The 16,078-nt window shown below is 40.8% G+C and overlaps 1 protein-coding gene across 3 annotated transcripts in view; it reads left to right on the forward strand.

The window, feature by feature from the left end:
• pdgfd (platelet derived growth factor d) overlaps positions 1 to 16,078 on the forward strand; it is an 87,950-nt gene that overhangs the window by 33,552 nt on the left and 38,320 nt on the right. For 2 of the 3 annotated variants that reach the window (XM_033630578.2, XM_078167135.1), the window contains exons 2-3: positions 10,340 to 10,550; positions 12,888 to 13,065. In XM_033630578.2, the coding sequence (XP_033486469.1) occupies positions 10,340 to 10,550; positions 12,888 to 13,065 (389 nt within the window). The remainder of the gene's footprint in view (positions 1 to 10,339; positions 10,551 to 12,887; positions 13,066 to 16,078) is intronic. The other variant, XM_033630579.2, reaches the window with a different exon arrangement.

Genomic DNA, 16,078 nt, shown 5'->3' on the forward strand with positions numbered 1-16,078 from the left:
TAGGAAGTACTCGTCTAAAGACATTGGGACTTTATTGTTGTCTCATTTGAGGATATTGGGACTTTATTATTGTTGACAATGTTTAGTTTTTCTATACTTGTCAGATCCTACTGATCCCAAATAGCTGGGAGAAATTAAAAATGCATACCAAACAGAAGTTCAGGTCTCTAGAGGATATGGCTGGTCTTAAAAGTGTTGCGTCTGTTCCCCATGCATTTCGGCCTTGGGATTGAAAGGACAGATATGAGAGAGTGGTACCAATCATCTTGTCTAACTCTTTGCCAGAAAGCAAATTAAAGTGTTTCCCAAAATGTTGAACTTATTCTTTCACAGTGATGCAAGTTGAAATAGTTTGGATTGTATAAAACTGAATAATTGCATAATCTCAAAGAACATCAAATTCCAACTCATGATAGTTAAACACCTATTTTTTAGACAGAAACTGGGAATGCCACCAAGAACGAGAACAGCAACATCGCATGTCTCTGGGGAGTTCTTCACAGCTGAGAGTGAATTTATTATGTGTGTCCTGTTAGCTAGTGTCGGGGCTTATGAGAATTCATTTTGAGCAGATGAAAGTCAGACAGGATATGTTAGATGGGATGGCAGATGTAGGAAATGGGGTTGCCTTGTTATAGGTAATGTCCTGTGGGAGTGTGTCTCTGAGTGAGAATGTATCATTGTGAACTGTCACTCAAGAAAAATAGTTTGGTTTGCACAGAATAGAGAGTTGGATTAAAAAGAGGTGAAGTTTAATATTAGGCAAGTGTTTGTTCACCTTTGGCACTTTTAATTAGGAGAAAAATCTCAAGTTTAATACCTCGTCTGCATCGTCAGTTTATTTCTTGTGACTTCAGTAATTTCTCCACTGAGACATGTTTTTTGGTCTCTGATGCACGCTGGTTGCTTGGTAATTAGAGTGTGATTGGCACTTGGATCAGAAATAGATCTCAGAGCCATGAAGAACATCACACCCTGGCACAGGAGGTGGGAGAGCCAAGTTTCATTTGTGAGAATTTACCCACATACATCCTGGCAGACGCGCATCCATGCAAATACACACATACAATCAAGAATTTTTTTTTTTTTTCTGAGAACTTTTACACCCACAAACACATTTAAATAGACAGTCACACAGCATCATTGTCACAGTTACTTAAGTGTAAGATCAGGGGTCTGAAAGCTTAATTGCCAGTGTGAGACTTTGCATGCGTGTGTTTAAATGTAGGGGTGTGAGTCAGACTGTCACTGATATAATCAGTGCTTTTGACATCATCTCATTCCTGGAGATTGCAGAACTTAAACTTTCTGTCAACTTCAGAAGACATAAATGTAATGTGACTGGTTTAGAACAGAAGTCTTGTAAAACACATGATTTTCATGAGCCTGTTTCTTGACTTTTATGGCTTCAATGTGAAGCATTAAATATGTGCGGTGATGTTTGTCGCAAAGGCTCATAAAAGAAATTCATGAATACAACCACAGAAAAACTGATTAAAAAATGGAGACTAAAATTAGTTGCAGAACATCTAGAAACACTGGTATTATCCAAGATAAGAGATACATGAGACTGGTAATTCAATGCTTCACCCCCTTCTCCTGGGATTTCCGACTATCACCACTCGCTCGAGCAGATGCGCCATCCCACTCCTGTAAAAATTTACATGCACCAGCGTTTTTTATCCAAACAAATGCTATCATAGTTACAGCTCTTTAATACAAACCCTAATAATCAAAATAAAAGACCAATTAGCTTTGAAACATGCCTCAAGTAATCTTCGGTTTGATGCCATGAGAACTAAGTGTTTTTGTGCATTTCCTATACTAGGAAATACTAATTAATTCAATGCTCAAAATGTGTGTTTAACTGACAATGCAAGTGGTCATGAAGAAAGATGAAGAGAGAAGAAGAGAGTGGGCACGTAACAGAGACAAATTAAACTTTATTTGGTTCCATATTTGGAGGCAATTTACTGGAAGAACATGTCTTTACATGCATGGATAAACCCAGTAATGACAGCATCACATAATTTCATGTATTTCATTCATCCAGTGCCTACCCTGCGATAATATAGTTTGGACAGTGACACATTCTTTTCTTTTTATTTTTTTGGCCCTGTACTGCAGTAAATTGGATTGGCTATAACACTGGCTGTGAGGCTGAAAAGCTGACTTTGCTGATTTGATGGTGTTTACGCCCACATCAAGTAAACAACATAGCCCTTTTCATAGAGTCCCCAAATTTTAATAAAATAAAATAAACTGGATACATTAAAATCAATGTAAATAAAGTTACTATAATACCCTAGTCTCGCTCACCAGACCTTTCTCAAGAAAAGAAAGGTCTGGCTGGGCCGACTCTCACTTTAAGATTGGAGAAAAAAACACCCCGGCTGCTTGTATTTCTTTCAACCAATCACAGTCGTTCTTGGCGGTGCCAGCAACGGTGCGCTTGCAAAAATATTGCCGGGGGGAAACAGGTTTTGGTGTAACACGCCCACAAAAATATTGCCTACGCGAACCATGGCAGAAAAATCGCAAGATCAAACACCGCAAAAATTAGTAAAGGACGTGTTGAAAACGGTTGAAAACTGCTACACAACTGGAGGTGGTAGGGCGGGACTTCAGCGGGTGGCTCATTCCGCCCAATGAGAGGCTGATCTATGCAGCGAACTTCCGCCCACTCAGACTAATAATACCCTGAAACAGGTGTGTCAAACTCATTTTAGTTGATGGGCCACATACAGCTCAACTTGATCTCAAAAGGGCCAGACCAATGAAACCATTGCATATAAACCTCTTTTATAAACCCCCTTTTCCATAAAAATCAATCCCAAGTTGTGAGTATTGTTTTAAACAGGATAAAGTGGGGTTGTGCCGGTATGCCGGCTACCGTAATCCTTGAGTGCTGTAGCTGACTCTCTGTCTGTTTCATACGAGTAATATTCACTGGTTTCAATAGACAGTTTGATTGTATTACTTGATCTTTGCTGAGAGACAGTTTGGTGTGAAAGGAATTAAAGGCCTGTCCCAAATATAGTGGTGAGGCCTGTTGATTTTGGTGATTTAAGAAAATAATAGCCTGGGCTCTTAATTTAAGTTTTACTGAAATTAATATCTTTAAAGTCTTTTCAATCCGTGATTGTCTGATGTCTACAGTCAATAGCAAACATGTTATCTTCCCTGGTGATGCACAGCAATGCCTGTGCTGCAGACATCTTCACTGGTTGCTTGTTGAATGTTTTTTCTACCTTCACTCTGGTCTTCAGCTGCACACTGTGGTGACTGACGTGAACAGTTAGGTACATTCAACTGTTTAGTCATAAGTGTGATTTACTGGCCTGTACATTAAAGGTCCAGTGTGTAGGATTTAGTGGCATCTAGTGGTGAGGCTGCAGAACTGAAACTTCTCCCATGTGCAAAGTGTGTAGTTGAACTAAAGTGGTCAGTGCAAAACGCTGATGACCCTAACTAGAGCCAGTGTTTATTTTGTTTGTTCTGGACTACTGTTGAACAACATGGCGGACTCTCTGGAAGAGGATTTCTATGCAAACGGGTCATTCTTATGTATCAAAAACACTACAGTTCTTAATTTCAAGTGATTATGAACTAATGAAAACATAGTCACAAATATTATAAACCATTTCTCCCATTAGATGATCTGAAATACCACACACTGCACCTTTAAGCACAACTCCTCTGGTGTATTGTGCTAACAATGGGGGACTACGTAAAGAAAGTAAATGATTTCTGCACCCTCAAACACTGGTATAGTCACTGTTTCACTTCAAGTCCAATGCAGAGTAGTAATGTACAGAAATGTGTAAATGTTCTAGTATTTACAAACCACACAGCATATCCCACTCTGCCCCCCCCTATCTGTTGGCTTCAGGATTTTGCTCAGCCCCGATTCCATCTCAGCCTTAAACTTAAAACTGTATCCTCATTTGCAAAGCGGGCATACGAAATGTAGCTGCCACTTTCTAGCACTGTCAATTCTATGGACTGGATCTGTAATAGAAACCTCTTCTCTCATCATCGTATCATTTGCATGAATTTGCAATGGTGTCATTGACACAACTGCTGCATGATTTATAGTAAGGTCAATGGTGTGACTGAGAAACTCCATCAAGAAGAGCTGGTTGCTCCTTGAGGAAATTTACATATTTTCTAATTTTAGTGTCTTAATTCTACTTAATGCGTTCTGTCTCTATCACACTCTCCTCTATCTCTCTCTAACACACTCACACACACACTCACACCTGTGTTAATGGATGGACACATTTTTAAGTAAGTTAAACTGTTCTTTAGAAAATGTGCAGAAAATGACGAGCCTGCCGACAGTATGTTTAACTAATCAGCAATTAACGCCAGAGCATTTTGCGAAATATTCAACCTACATTGCCAGAAAACTTCCCCAGGACAAACAAATGCAAGAGATGCTGGATGTGTCTCTTTCCCAGCTGGACCGATAAAGTTTTTATTGTCCAGGACAAAACAAAATAATAGGCAAAACATGGAAAAACAGAGATCAAATCACATAAAATCTGACGAGCAGGATGATTAGAGTTTGGCTGCTAAGCCTGTGCTGCCTTCCACAAGTTCACTGGAGGATGGAAACACAACACATGTGACAAATATACAAACAAGACAAACAAACATAGCTTTTGTTGCTTTGCTGCACTTATCACTGTAGAGCTTAACAATACAAGAGCAGCGACTGGAAACGGTTAAACTCATGAATATTAGAAAGCTAGTTACAGAGAGTTGAAATTCTCTTTTAGCCTGCCTCCAGCTCAGGTAGGTCAGAGGTCAGGATCAGCTATACAGCAGCGGTCATGTAAGAAGCTATGAAGAGCTCTTTATCTTCGTCAAGTGCTCTTTGGCGGATTGAATGCTGAAACACTTGAGTTTGAATCCAGATAGTGTGTTGAAACAATGTCTAACCCTGCAGGCCCTCTGCTGCCCACTGATAATATTCTTCTTCTACAACAATAGTAATACCACTCTAAATATCGTGCAAGCTTTGCAAGCAAGATGATATCATATGACCTTTAAGTCAATAGAAAGAAACTCATTAGCTCACTAACTTACCCTCTCTGGATAGTTGAAAACAGGCTGCAGTATTGTGGATCAGAGGGCAAAAGGGTTCATAAGATACAAAGCCAGATAAATGATTGTGACACTCAGCCAAATGCACACACAAGAGTGACATGGGTAAGTTTTTCTTACAATTTAAATTAAGCTTACTCATCTTGCACAGGCTTCCTGTCACCCTGGCCTGGAGAAAGTTGAAAACAGCCATGTCTTGACTGATGTTGCACTAGCTACTCCTGTTTACCTGACAGAAGGAATCTGTACATTGCTGAGGAAAACAAGGCAGAGGCTCATGGTATTTCCTTGGGGACAACACTGCCAACGACTACTGCTTGTAGTATCTCCACCTATAGGTCTGTGCTAGGCGCAGAGCTTCTACTGACCAAAGCCTACAATATGTCCACGGTGAAACTCGATGGCTTGAACTATTGTTGTAGCTGATCTATAGTTCACACACTCACATTGTATAAATATAAGATGTGATGTGGATTTAGTGGCTGCCTGTGGGCGTTATTTTTTCACAGAAATAAGGAAAGATCGTAAAAAATGGAGACAGTCACATCAGATCCATGTGTGTGGAGTGAGTATAAGGTGACACAGTTAACCTGAGATCTAAGAGATGTTTGTGCATCTTAGAATAAAAGTGCATTTTATAAATGCTTTCAAAAGTTTGCTGTGCATTTTCCTTTATGTGCACAAAAACACACACTTCAAATTATAAAAATACCCATTTCATGTACAAAGAAATGACAATGGTCACATACACGTGTAAAAAAAATGCCACCTGGGGCGCTGGTGGCTTAGTGGTAGCGCAGGCGCCCCATGTACAAGGTTGTTGCCGCAGCGGCCTGGGTTCGACTCCAGCCTGTGGCCCTTTGCTGCATGTCACTCCCTCTCTCTCCCCCTTTTATGCTTGTCTTTCCTATCCATTAAAGGCTTAAATGCCACAAAAAATATCTTAAAAAAAAAAAAAATGTCCTAATGAACATGTGCAAATACTGAGAGACACTTAAACTGCCACAGTGAGCTCTCTAGAGCTGCCCCCCACTGAGAATTTTCCTAGTCAACCAATAGTCATCATTTAGGGCCATTAGTTGACTAGTGATTGCATGTTTACGATATTAATTTAATTATTAAGTGATATATTTTGGGCGGGGCAACACAATGGTTTGAGTTGAAGGTGTGAGAAAGAATAGTATCAGTAAGATTGTTAACACTGTGCTACATTACAGAGAAATACAAAACCGTACTAATGAACCTTCATTAATATAGGCCTATATTTTATCTACAAGTGCACGTCACACACTGAGCGAGCCGCCTGTTAATGACGCTGTGGGCAAAGCAGTAATGATTGTGCTAAGTGGCTAATGGGCATGTAGCTACTTCCATGTTTCAGATGATACATCATGTTTGTAGTCGACCAATGAAGATGAGTTAACATATCACCTTGGGTTCGTCCTTCACCTTCTCAAAATGATCCCACACTTTGGATTTCCTGCCCGACATGTTTTTAACTAGCCTGTGGAATAACTGCAGGTACCAGCCCTGGAAATAAGAGGCCATAGCCTACACATGCCGCGTCTTTAACGGCCTGGAAAATGCGAGGTCAGTGGCAGGTTGCATCTTAGGTTGCTAAGCAACCTTAACAAGAATCATATAGCCTATTTACCTGAAATTCTGAGTGTAGAGCTGATCTTCTTCCAGGTGCTGTTTATAAGTGCGTAGGCCTATCGTCTGTGGGACAGATGTAAAGCTCTGGGTAGCCCTGCACTAACATGATCAACTTTTCCGTATTTATCAGACTGAATATTTACGGAAGAAGGAAAAGATATGTCCGCTGTGATTGGTTCCTGTGTCTGTCCTTTCAAATTAAATTCCCACATGGTCCAGTCATATAGGTTTAGATTTATTTTGAGGAGGGGCAGCTCTTAATAGTGTTCCACGCTTGTTTTTTCTCTTTTTTTTCTGCCATTAAGTTATCAATGAAATGTTGCTGACTAATAACCTTCCTGGTCGACTTACATTCGGTCGACGATTAGGAGGCAGCCCTAGAGCTCTCCTTCCCAGTGTCCTTACTGGGTGAAAGTTCCTGACACATAAGCACTTTTATGACTGAATGGATCTGTACAGCCAGGCCTCTGATCAGCAGAGTGGAAGAATTCCTTTAGAAACAAACTGTGCTCAAACACACATGCACACACACACACGGGCACACACACTTACACAAGCTCATGACTGCTGCACACACACACGCACACACTTCGGAGCAGTGTTAATTGCTGGAGCCAGAATTAGCAGAAGGTGTGACTTCTGAAGAAAGACTGATGAGACAGAATCACTGACTGAAGCAAAGATGAGGAGAGAGAGGAAAAGACAGGATAGGACAGGAGGAGGAATTAAGGGAAGTTTGCAGTGAAGAGGTGGAGGAAAGGGCCAAAGCTTCATCATCATCTCCCAGGGGTGCAGGCTGCGGTGGCTTGATTATGCATTCAGCTCTCTCGCAAAAACCACACACCGCTCAGAAAATACAGCCCTGTCAGCCTACTTCAGCACACAGCCTGACCTTCGACTGTGTGTGTGTGTGTGTGTGCGCGTGTGCAGGGATTTTTTTTTTTAGATTTTTAGAAAGTCAGCAATAGAATGATGAGAGAAATTAATAAGTTTGTTGTGCATTTCTTTAAATTTGACTTGTTATTGAGCTGATTAGACATTCAGTGGGTATAATTATAATGTTCATTAATACTGATGAGCAATTATTGTACTAAAAACACAATTTTAAATAACACTGTTTATAATTTATCGTAAGTAAAGCAATGAAGCTCATAAGCAGAGCCCATAGTAACAGTTACAAAATATATTTTTTACATTTTTTTTGGATATATGTTAGGTAGGTAGGTAAGAATTATCTCTTTTTATAAGAGCGTGTGTGTGTGTTGTGTGTGTGTGCATGGGTTTGTGGTGAGCTTGTAAAGTAGACAAAGCACAGGGACAGGTAAGCACAGTGTTTTTGCTGTTTTGGCACAGCAGTGCGAGGAACTTCACAGTAAAGACAGACACTGTTATTTAAAAACACTTATCAGCATAACAATGTTTACGAGCTCAGTTCTATGCACAGTACATGCCACACACAATTTATTCTCTGTGTTGACAAGTATATAATTTACCGCGATAGTTTGTCCATCCCTTGGCCTCAAGAGCAGCTATAAAACAGGATGCGATGTTCTTGGTGACGAGAGAATTGCTCGTAATGGTTTTGGTGAATCCCTGATTTCCATGTTGGACCGTGACCAGCTCTGCTTTCAAATTCACTGTTGATATTTATGAGCGTGAAAGAGGGAATCTAAATGTCTTTGTTGACCCTTTGACATTTTCTCCAGAACCATGTCAGGCCAAGTTTTCCACTTGCACATGTAAAAAATACCAAAATCTAATGGGTGTGAGAAGGTCAGACTACACAGTCATGTCCCTAAACACCATTAAAACACAATGTTCAGCAGATCCACAATCAAGCATTGTTTAAAACTGGATTCTCACGCCATAAAATCATGATAGAGGTGATCCGAATTATTCTCTCTCAGTTATCTAATAAAACAAACTGCAAACCACAAAAGGACACGTTCGAAGGAACAGATCATCACTTTGGGAAATACACTTATTCACTTAAGTTCCAAGAGTTAGATAAGAAGATTGATACCACTCTTAGATCTTTCTGTAAATACAAAGCTACCAGCAGAATCCAGCTTAGCTCAGTATAAAGACTGGAATCAGGGGATACAATTATGCTGCGTTCACATGGAATCAGGGAGATGGAAAATTGGGTATCATTTTAATGGATAAGAGCAGGATGGAGGAGCAGGTGAGGCTAGTAGAGAATACTGACAAGGTAACGGTAGACAGCATTGTCATTCAAAGTTGAAATATTTTAATTTTTGCTGTCCTCTGCGATGGAATTTACAACAAGATCTTGCGTAGCTTCCTCACACAAGAGGAAAATGTGGGCATCAAAATCTGGACAATTACTGGACACTACTAGAAAAACTACGTCAAATAATAAACATGAAATTATCTTAATATATTTTATTAAGATAATAAAATCACCATCTCAACATATCATCATACATGTGTTATTTTACGTTCCTGCTGCTTATCCATCTGCTGTCTGACGTCTGCCTGATTCCATGTGTACGCAGCATTAACCTGGCTCTGTCTGAAAGAAAATCTCTCTAGAGTGCCTCTAAAGCTCACTATTAATCAATACACTGCAATACATTATGTCTTGTTTTCTAATCCGTACAAAAAACAAAGCGTTAAAAAGGAAAAACTGCAGTTTTAGGTGGAAAGCCAGGTTAGTCATGCCTGGCTATACTGTATGTAAAGGATTTTGCACACTTAGACTATTTTTTTCTTTCAGATATGTTTTTTAATACTTTAATACTGAAAGACAAAATGAAAAGACACATTTCCTCCTTTGTCTCTCTTAAACTTGGCACTGCAGCTACATGAAGAGGGGGAGCTATCCTCTCTCTCTGTCCTCCACATTCTGTGGTCTTTTATTCTTTATGGTCCACATCCTCCTCCTCTTCATCATCATCCACCTGAGTGTTACTATCTGACCTGCTGAAAGTAGCTATCTGAGTTATGAATCATTCTCTGTCTTGTCGTGGCAGCATCCCGTCGCCACATTTTCTTCGCCTATTCTTAGTCAAACGTCTCCAAAGGCTCTGACGGATGTGAAAAACGTAGACAATTAAACCTGTTCTGAAAATTTTAATGATGGACGAAAGTTTCGGACTACAACATGAGGTCGTATTTATTTTATACATGAGACAATTGCAGAAGAAAAAACAGACTCAGTGTGCAAAGGCCTCAAGTCCTCATTGAAGGGGCCGAGAGTTTTATTATCCTCTAATTTAATACTTGGCAGGAGAGTGAATCAGCGCATTTCCAATACTGTTGAACTATTTTGTTGAGGTATGTCTGTGTACATTAAGCTGAGAGCTTTATGAGAGCCAAAGTACATTTGCTGAGGTCGTGTTATCACAGGACTGAAATGTCACATTTGAATTTGTATCGTTCGTCTGTGTATTTTCTTGTGCTTCCTTATGTCTCCTCCACTAAAGTCTAGTTGGTGTGTTTGCATGTAGATTTGCATTTTGTGCGTATGTGTCTGTGAACAAGCTGCTTTGCTTGTGTGCTTAATTACAACTGGACTAACTAACTGATTAGTTGTAACCACTAACAGACAGCAATCACCTCACCACAGACTTGTACCGCAAGGAGGAAAACATCACAGTCACGCCAGTGGGTGGAGCCGTCCACAGCCCACGCTACCCCAACGCTTACCCCCGCAATCTGCTGTTGTCATGGAAACTGCTGTCGCCACCAGGGAGCCGCATTCACCTGGAGTTTGACGGACACTTCGGTCTGGAGGAGGCTGAGAATGGAGTGTGCAGGTAAAACATGAGATTCGAAAAGATGGAGAAATAGACAGATGGAGAGAGGAGTGATGGAATTCCGAGGAGAGGATTAGAGCGGAGTAGAAAAGGAGAGAGGGACAATAGTTGAATGGACAAAAGAGGAGCAGAGGTGCAGAGCAGAAAGAAGAGGAGGTATTGATAAACAAGCAGCTGTAAAGGAGAAAAGTCAGATGATAGTAACAGTGATTAAAGAACCAGAGTGTGAGTGAAGCAGTGATGGAGAGGACCGTTTGGAGTGACAAAGAGGAGAGGAAAAGTTTATGGAGCAGAAGTCTCCAGCTGAAAGGACGTTCAACAGCAACAGTAAAATGTGTGACCGTGATTTGTTAATGCATGCACATTAGCTCACCAACAATAAGATGTGATTGAAAGGATGTGATAGAAAAGCATATAAAAAGTGTAGGGGGTGGAATCACTGCAAATGAGATGGATAGTTGAAGTTTGCTTTCTTGGCAAGAAGTATAAGAAGTTTGTCCTTGAGGGTTGAGGGGAGAAAATAGACTTTTTAATCCCCATATGCAACTCAGCCGTCTTTGTAAGCACTTTGCTGAAAAGACAATGGGGAGCAGGAGGGGGAGGAGAGGAGGGAGGAGAGATTTGGAAAGGTGGGAGGAGGGAGGAAGTAGCTGCGCCCGGTTTTGTAAATCTTGTTTGTCACATTGGCTGTGTGTGTGTTTGATAGATCGACTCACTAATTGACGGGAGCATTGACTGCTGGAAAGTTACCCGATAACTTTTCGCTGTTGTTCCGCAGGCTTGTGATTTCAGAATACATGGTATAATTGTCCCATCACTAATTTGATCATTAGTGCTGAATAAACTTAAACCCTTAAGTCAACCTAAACTACCTAACTAGGAAGTGTCAGAAGGAGATCAATGTGCACGAAAGGAAGAAGGAAAATTATTAAATTATAAATTAAGTCTTAAATTTGTAGTGCAGGCTATTGTTTCTTTTGGTTATGAGAACATTGTGCTGAGCAAAGTGGATACTGAGATCTGAAAACATTTTTAAAAATAGGCTTATTTGCTTTCTTACCTCGAGTTTGATGAGATTGGTACCACTTTGATATCTGTGAAGCTTGAACCAGCAGCCTGTTAGCTTAGCTTAGCAATAAAACAGGAAACACCCAGAAACAGCTAGCCTGGGGCCTTCCACAGGTAACAAAATCATCCTACCAGCACCTCAGAAGCTCACTGATTAAGGGCCCTGACAGACCAGGCCGACTGTCACCAGTCGGTCAGTGTTATGCCGATGGTGAGCGTCTGCAGCCCTAGTTTTGTTGGTGTGTCCCACACCTTTGGCAAAAGCCCACCCTTGTTGGCTTTTTTGAATGAAATTGCTCTGATTGGCAGTTCAGCTCAGTACACGAGAAGAGAAATGGAAGTGAGGAAAGTAAACAAACAAAGAAAGTCAAGAGGATCAAAACAAACTTGTTATCATAAGATTATTTTTTTTAGCCATTGAGTGCTGAGCAAAAATGGTTCCTAATTGACTGTGGTACTGTTTGTTAGCGCACAGCAAATATCATTTGTTCTTTTAACACTGGGTTGTGTTGCTAATGTGCTAACTGGCCAACTGAATCTTGAAACAGTCCTTTTTTGAATGACATATACAGACCACTGCCGCCTGTTGGTATGAAGAGTTGTTTCCTCTCATGCAGGTGCAGAATGTACATTCTAGTTAGCCGTTGGCTGTAGACTTCATAGTGTGTTCAGTGTAACTTTTTGGCTGAGACAGAGGCGACGTTAGGCAATGCAACAGTCGGCCTTTGTTGCTGCTAGTTCTTTGATGTCAGTTTGATGTGTCTCAGCCTCAACACGTTCTGTTTCGTTAGTACTGAGACAAAACTGTAGTGAAGGCTAGATGTTTAACTCTGATGTCCGTCTTTATGCTAAGCTAACCTGCTACTGGCTCCAGCTTCATATAGGATGTGAGAGTGGTATGGATCTTCATAAAGCATAAAGCTGAAAGAAAACGTCTGGAAGGTCAAAGTTGTTTGTGACTATTTCAATTTTTTTTTAAAAGCCATTTAGTCATTGAATTTCCAGGTGTTAGTAATCACAGTGAGTTTTTGAGTGAAATGTTTTTACCAAAATGGATGAAAACTACAAAAATAAGACCCACATTTTTTATCTTACTGCCTTCCTGAGTGTCCTCTCTTCCATTTGTGAGGACACATTCATGTTTTATTTTCAGTTTCAAAGTCTCATTTTTTCTATTTTCTTGACGTGCAGGTTTCATTCTCCATCTTTCCCTCCTCCCTCCCACACATTCACCTACCTCTCCATCTCCATCTCTCTATCTCACTCCAGGTATGACTTTGTTGAAGTGGAGGACCAATCCGAGACCAGCACTATAATTTGGGGTCGCTGGTGTGGGCAGAAGGCACCGCCTAGTCTCAACTCCAAAACCAACCTGCTCAGAGTCACCTTCAAGTCTGACGATTACTTTGTTGCAAAGCCAGGATTCAAAGTCTACTACTCACTGCTGGTGAGACATACACTTTCACCCAGACAAACACACATACTACAACACACGCACACACAGCTGACGATGAATCATGAGCTGCTATTTGGGACACAGCTTAAAGTTTTTATTATTTTTTTTTGTCACATCGGGTTCAGCCCGAGTACCACTGCGATGCTCCAGGTAAAATGCTTCTTTCACTCCTTTACTTCCACAATAAAAAAGAGAGAGATGGGATGATAGGGGGAGATATGTAGATGGGAGAGGAAGGAGGAAGTGAGAGAGGGTAACACTGTCGGGAAAATGCCAACATGCATTAGCCAGCTGTTCTTTTCTCACACGTCCACTCGACAATAGAGGAGAGATGGAGGGATAGGGGGAAGAGGGCAGGGGGGTGAGGATGAGAAAGTGTTCTCTTAAAGGCTGTCAAATGAACGGATAAGGAGATTAGCTTTGTCATTCTGTCAGGGAGAGGAAAGAAGAAAGAGGGGGACTCTGATTTGAGGATGTTCTCCCGCCCTATAATCAGCAGGAAAGGGGGGAGAGAAAGAGCGGCGGAGAAACGGAGAAGCATTTAAAGATGTTCCCTGGCTTCCTCTTTTATGAGTGCAGAGGAGAGGGGAAGAGACAGAGCATCAGAGACAGGGCTGAACTAGTGGCATCGCTTATTATCTGAGGGAAAAACGGAGGAAAAAAGTGGTATAAGCACAGATGGAGTAAAGGGCAAGACAGGGAGAGAGGGAGATACTGTATTTGCAGACTATGCTTCAGTTTTATACAGTCACTCTGACATTAAGTCCCTGTGATAACAGTTACCTTGGCTCTCATTACAATTTGTACTAAAAACCCTACATACACCAGCAAAACCTCTTTTCATGAACCAAAAATCTAAGAAACACTATGAGTTTTTACTTGAAACATACGACTGTCTTTTTTATTATTATTAGTCAATACTATCTAAGTTCCCTACCCCGGCCTTAGCACTCAGTCCAAAGCTCATTGGTTTCTACTTATGACATAAACACAAAGGTGCATATATATGGAATAATTTTATATTTTAACATGGATAGAGAAAGACATCTTTTGAATGGCAAGTCCAGCTTTAAAGCCCTGCCAGATGATTCTCAAGACATTACCAAAGTTATTTGCATTTATTGTCGATGTGAGTTACCACCAAAGTATGTTGAGCTGCTTAAAAAAAGTTAAGCTGACCTTTAAGTGTAAAATTGGACACTACATTGCGTTAGTATTATTCAGTAATGTCACATCCAGGTCAAAATGTCCATCTGCTGTTGCTTGTTGGGCTTGAGTTTGCCCTTGCAGTGATTAAGGTTGGTTCAACAGTATGATATGTAGTATGAGCGTAATTTTGTTGTTGATTTTTTGCAAATTACGTCATGTACTCAGATTTTAGTGCTATAAAGACCAAATAAGCTCCATTGTTTGGCAATAATGAGGGAGGTTGTTGCTTTATAAATAACAAAAAATGACAGTTTTAAAACAAATTCAATAAATAAATTCTTAAATGCAGATCACGGAAGGGCAATGAGGCTTTTAACATGTTTTTCACACTTTGGTTGCATCTGTTTGCTATGATGAAGGCTAAAGTGCGCAGGGAAGACAGCCCTGCCAATCCATAGGTTCAGTATTAATTCTCCTCTATTGTTGTTGTTCAGCATTTGTACATGTAGGATGTGACAGTTGGTCCAAGACATACTCACTACCAACTTGTCAAATACCAACGCTTGGTCGGTGGCCCTATACGACATACTATGACACTCTAGCTACCATTCCAGCATCAGTTTTGGGTTCTCAGGACGGGGTGTCAATTTACTGTCTTTTTAAAATAAACTTTGGAAATGTACAGTTTCTGGACTTCCACAGCATGGACGATGTAGGACATGGTTTGCGGGAGCTCCTCGGGGATGTGTTAGTATAAATACATTTAAAATCCACACATATGTCTAACACCCGTTTACTGTACTTCTTCTGCTTTCACACACATTCCACTCTTTGGGGGCCATAAGCCTGCAAAAGGGCAAGTTTTAGAGCAAAAAACAAGTCTGCCAAGTCAAGCTGCAGTAGGATATGTACAGTTCTGCTTGTTAAATGCATACAGGCTCTTTCCAAGGGTTAAGTTTGCTTCCTTAGGTTTAGGCAACAAAAGTACGTGGTTAGGTTTAGGAAAAAAAAAAATCAAAGTCTGGCTTAAAATAAGTGCATTTGTTACTAATGTGATATAATGTCACATGACATCACTATCATAATATGCTACACATACTAGCACACTACATTGTTATTAAGATAACAGTTTTAACGACTTTGTATCCACCCTACGCAGACTTTCTCACTCTTTATACCATGATAGTTGCTCAGGAAATCAAAAATTGCCGCCGCCCGATGCGGCTCATACCGTCGCTAAAGGATGCTTCAATGTGTCAGCATCTGACAGCCTCAGCCATTTTTGTCTTTATTGATAAGACAGCTACAGGAGACGCAGGAAGGCTTAGGGGGATGACAGGCAGCAGAGAGCCGCAGGTCAGAATTTAACCTGGGCCGCTGCAGATGACTCAGCACAACACTCTGCCAGGTGAGCTAGAGGTCGCCCCAAGCATGGGCATTTGATGAGTTGGGAGTCAGACAGGGTTGGTTGGTCTTTGTGGTGGGCTTTTCATCCCGTACCTCCTCCACTGTGATTGGACAGTTGGGTAAAAAAGCGACAGTGTCTAGCGGCCGCAGCATTTTACCCCAAGTTGAACAGCCCTAATTTGTTGGGGACTATTTTTAGCTGTGGATCAATACACACAGCCATGAACTACATGTTTGAGTCAGATGTGCCCTTCACAACCTCAGCTGAAAATACAAGAAAGAAACTTCACCAAGTTCAACCCAACATAATGACTACAAAGTAAAAGTACCCCAACATATAACTCCCTTATCTCTCTCCCTCTCTCAGATTCTCACTGCTTCTCTCTGTGTCTTCCCTCCCTGCTCACCCTTTGTTATTCCTCCTCTGGTCAAATAATCACACCTCTGT

Source organism: Epinephelus lanceolatus, chromosome 4 (assembly GCF_041903045.1).
Source record: "Epinephelus lanceolatus isolate andai-2023 chromosome 4, ASM4190304v1, whole genome shotgun sequence".
Taxonomy (NCBI): domain Eukaryota; kingdom Metazoa; phylum Chordata; class Actinopteri; order Perciformes; family Serranidae; genus Epinephelus; species Epinephelus lanceolatus.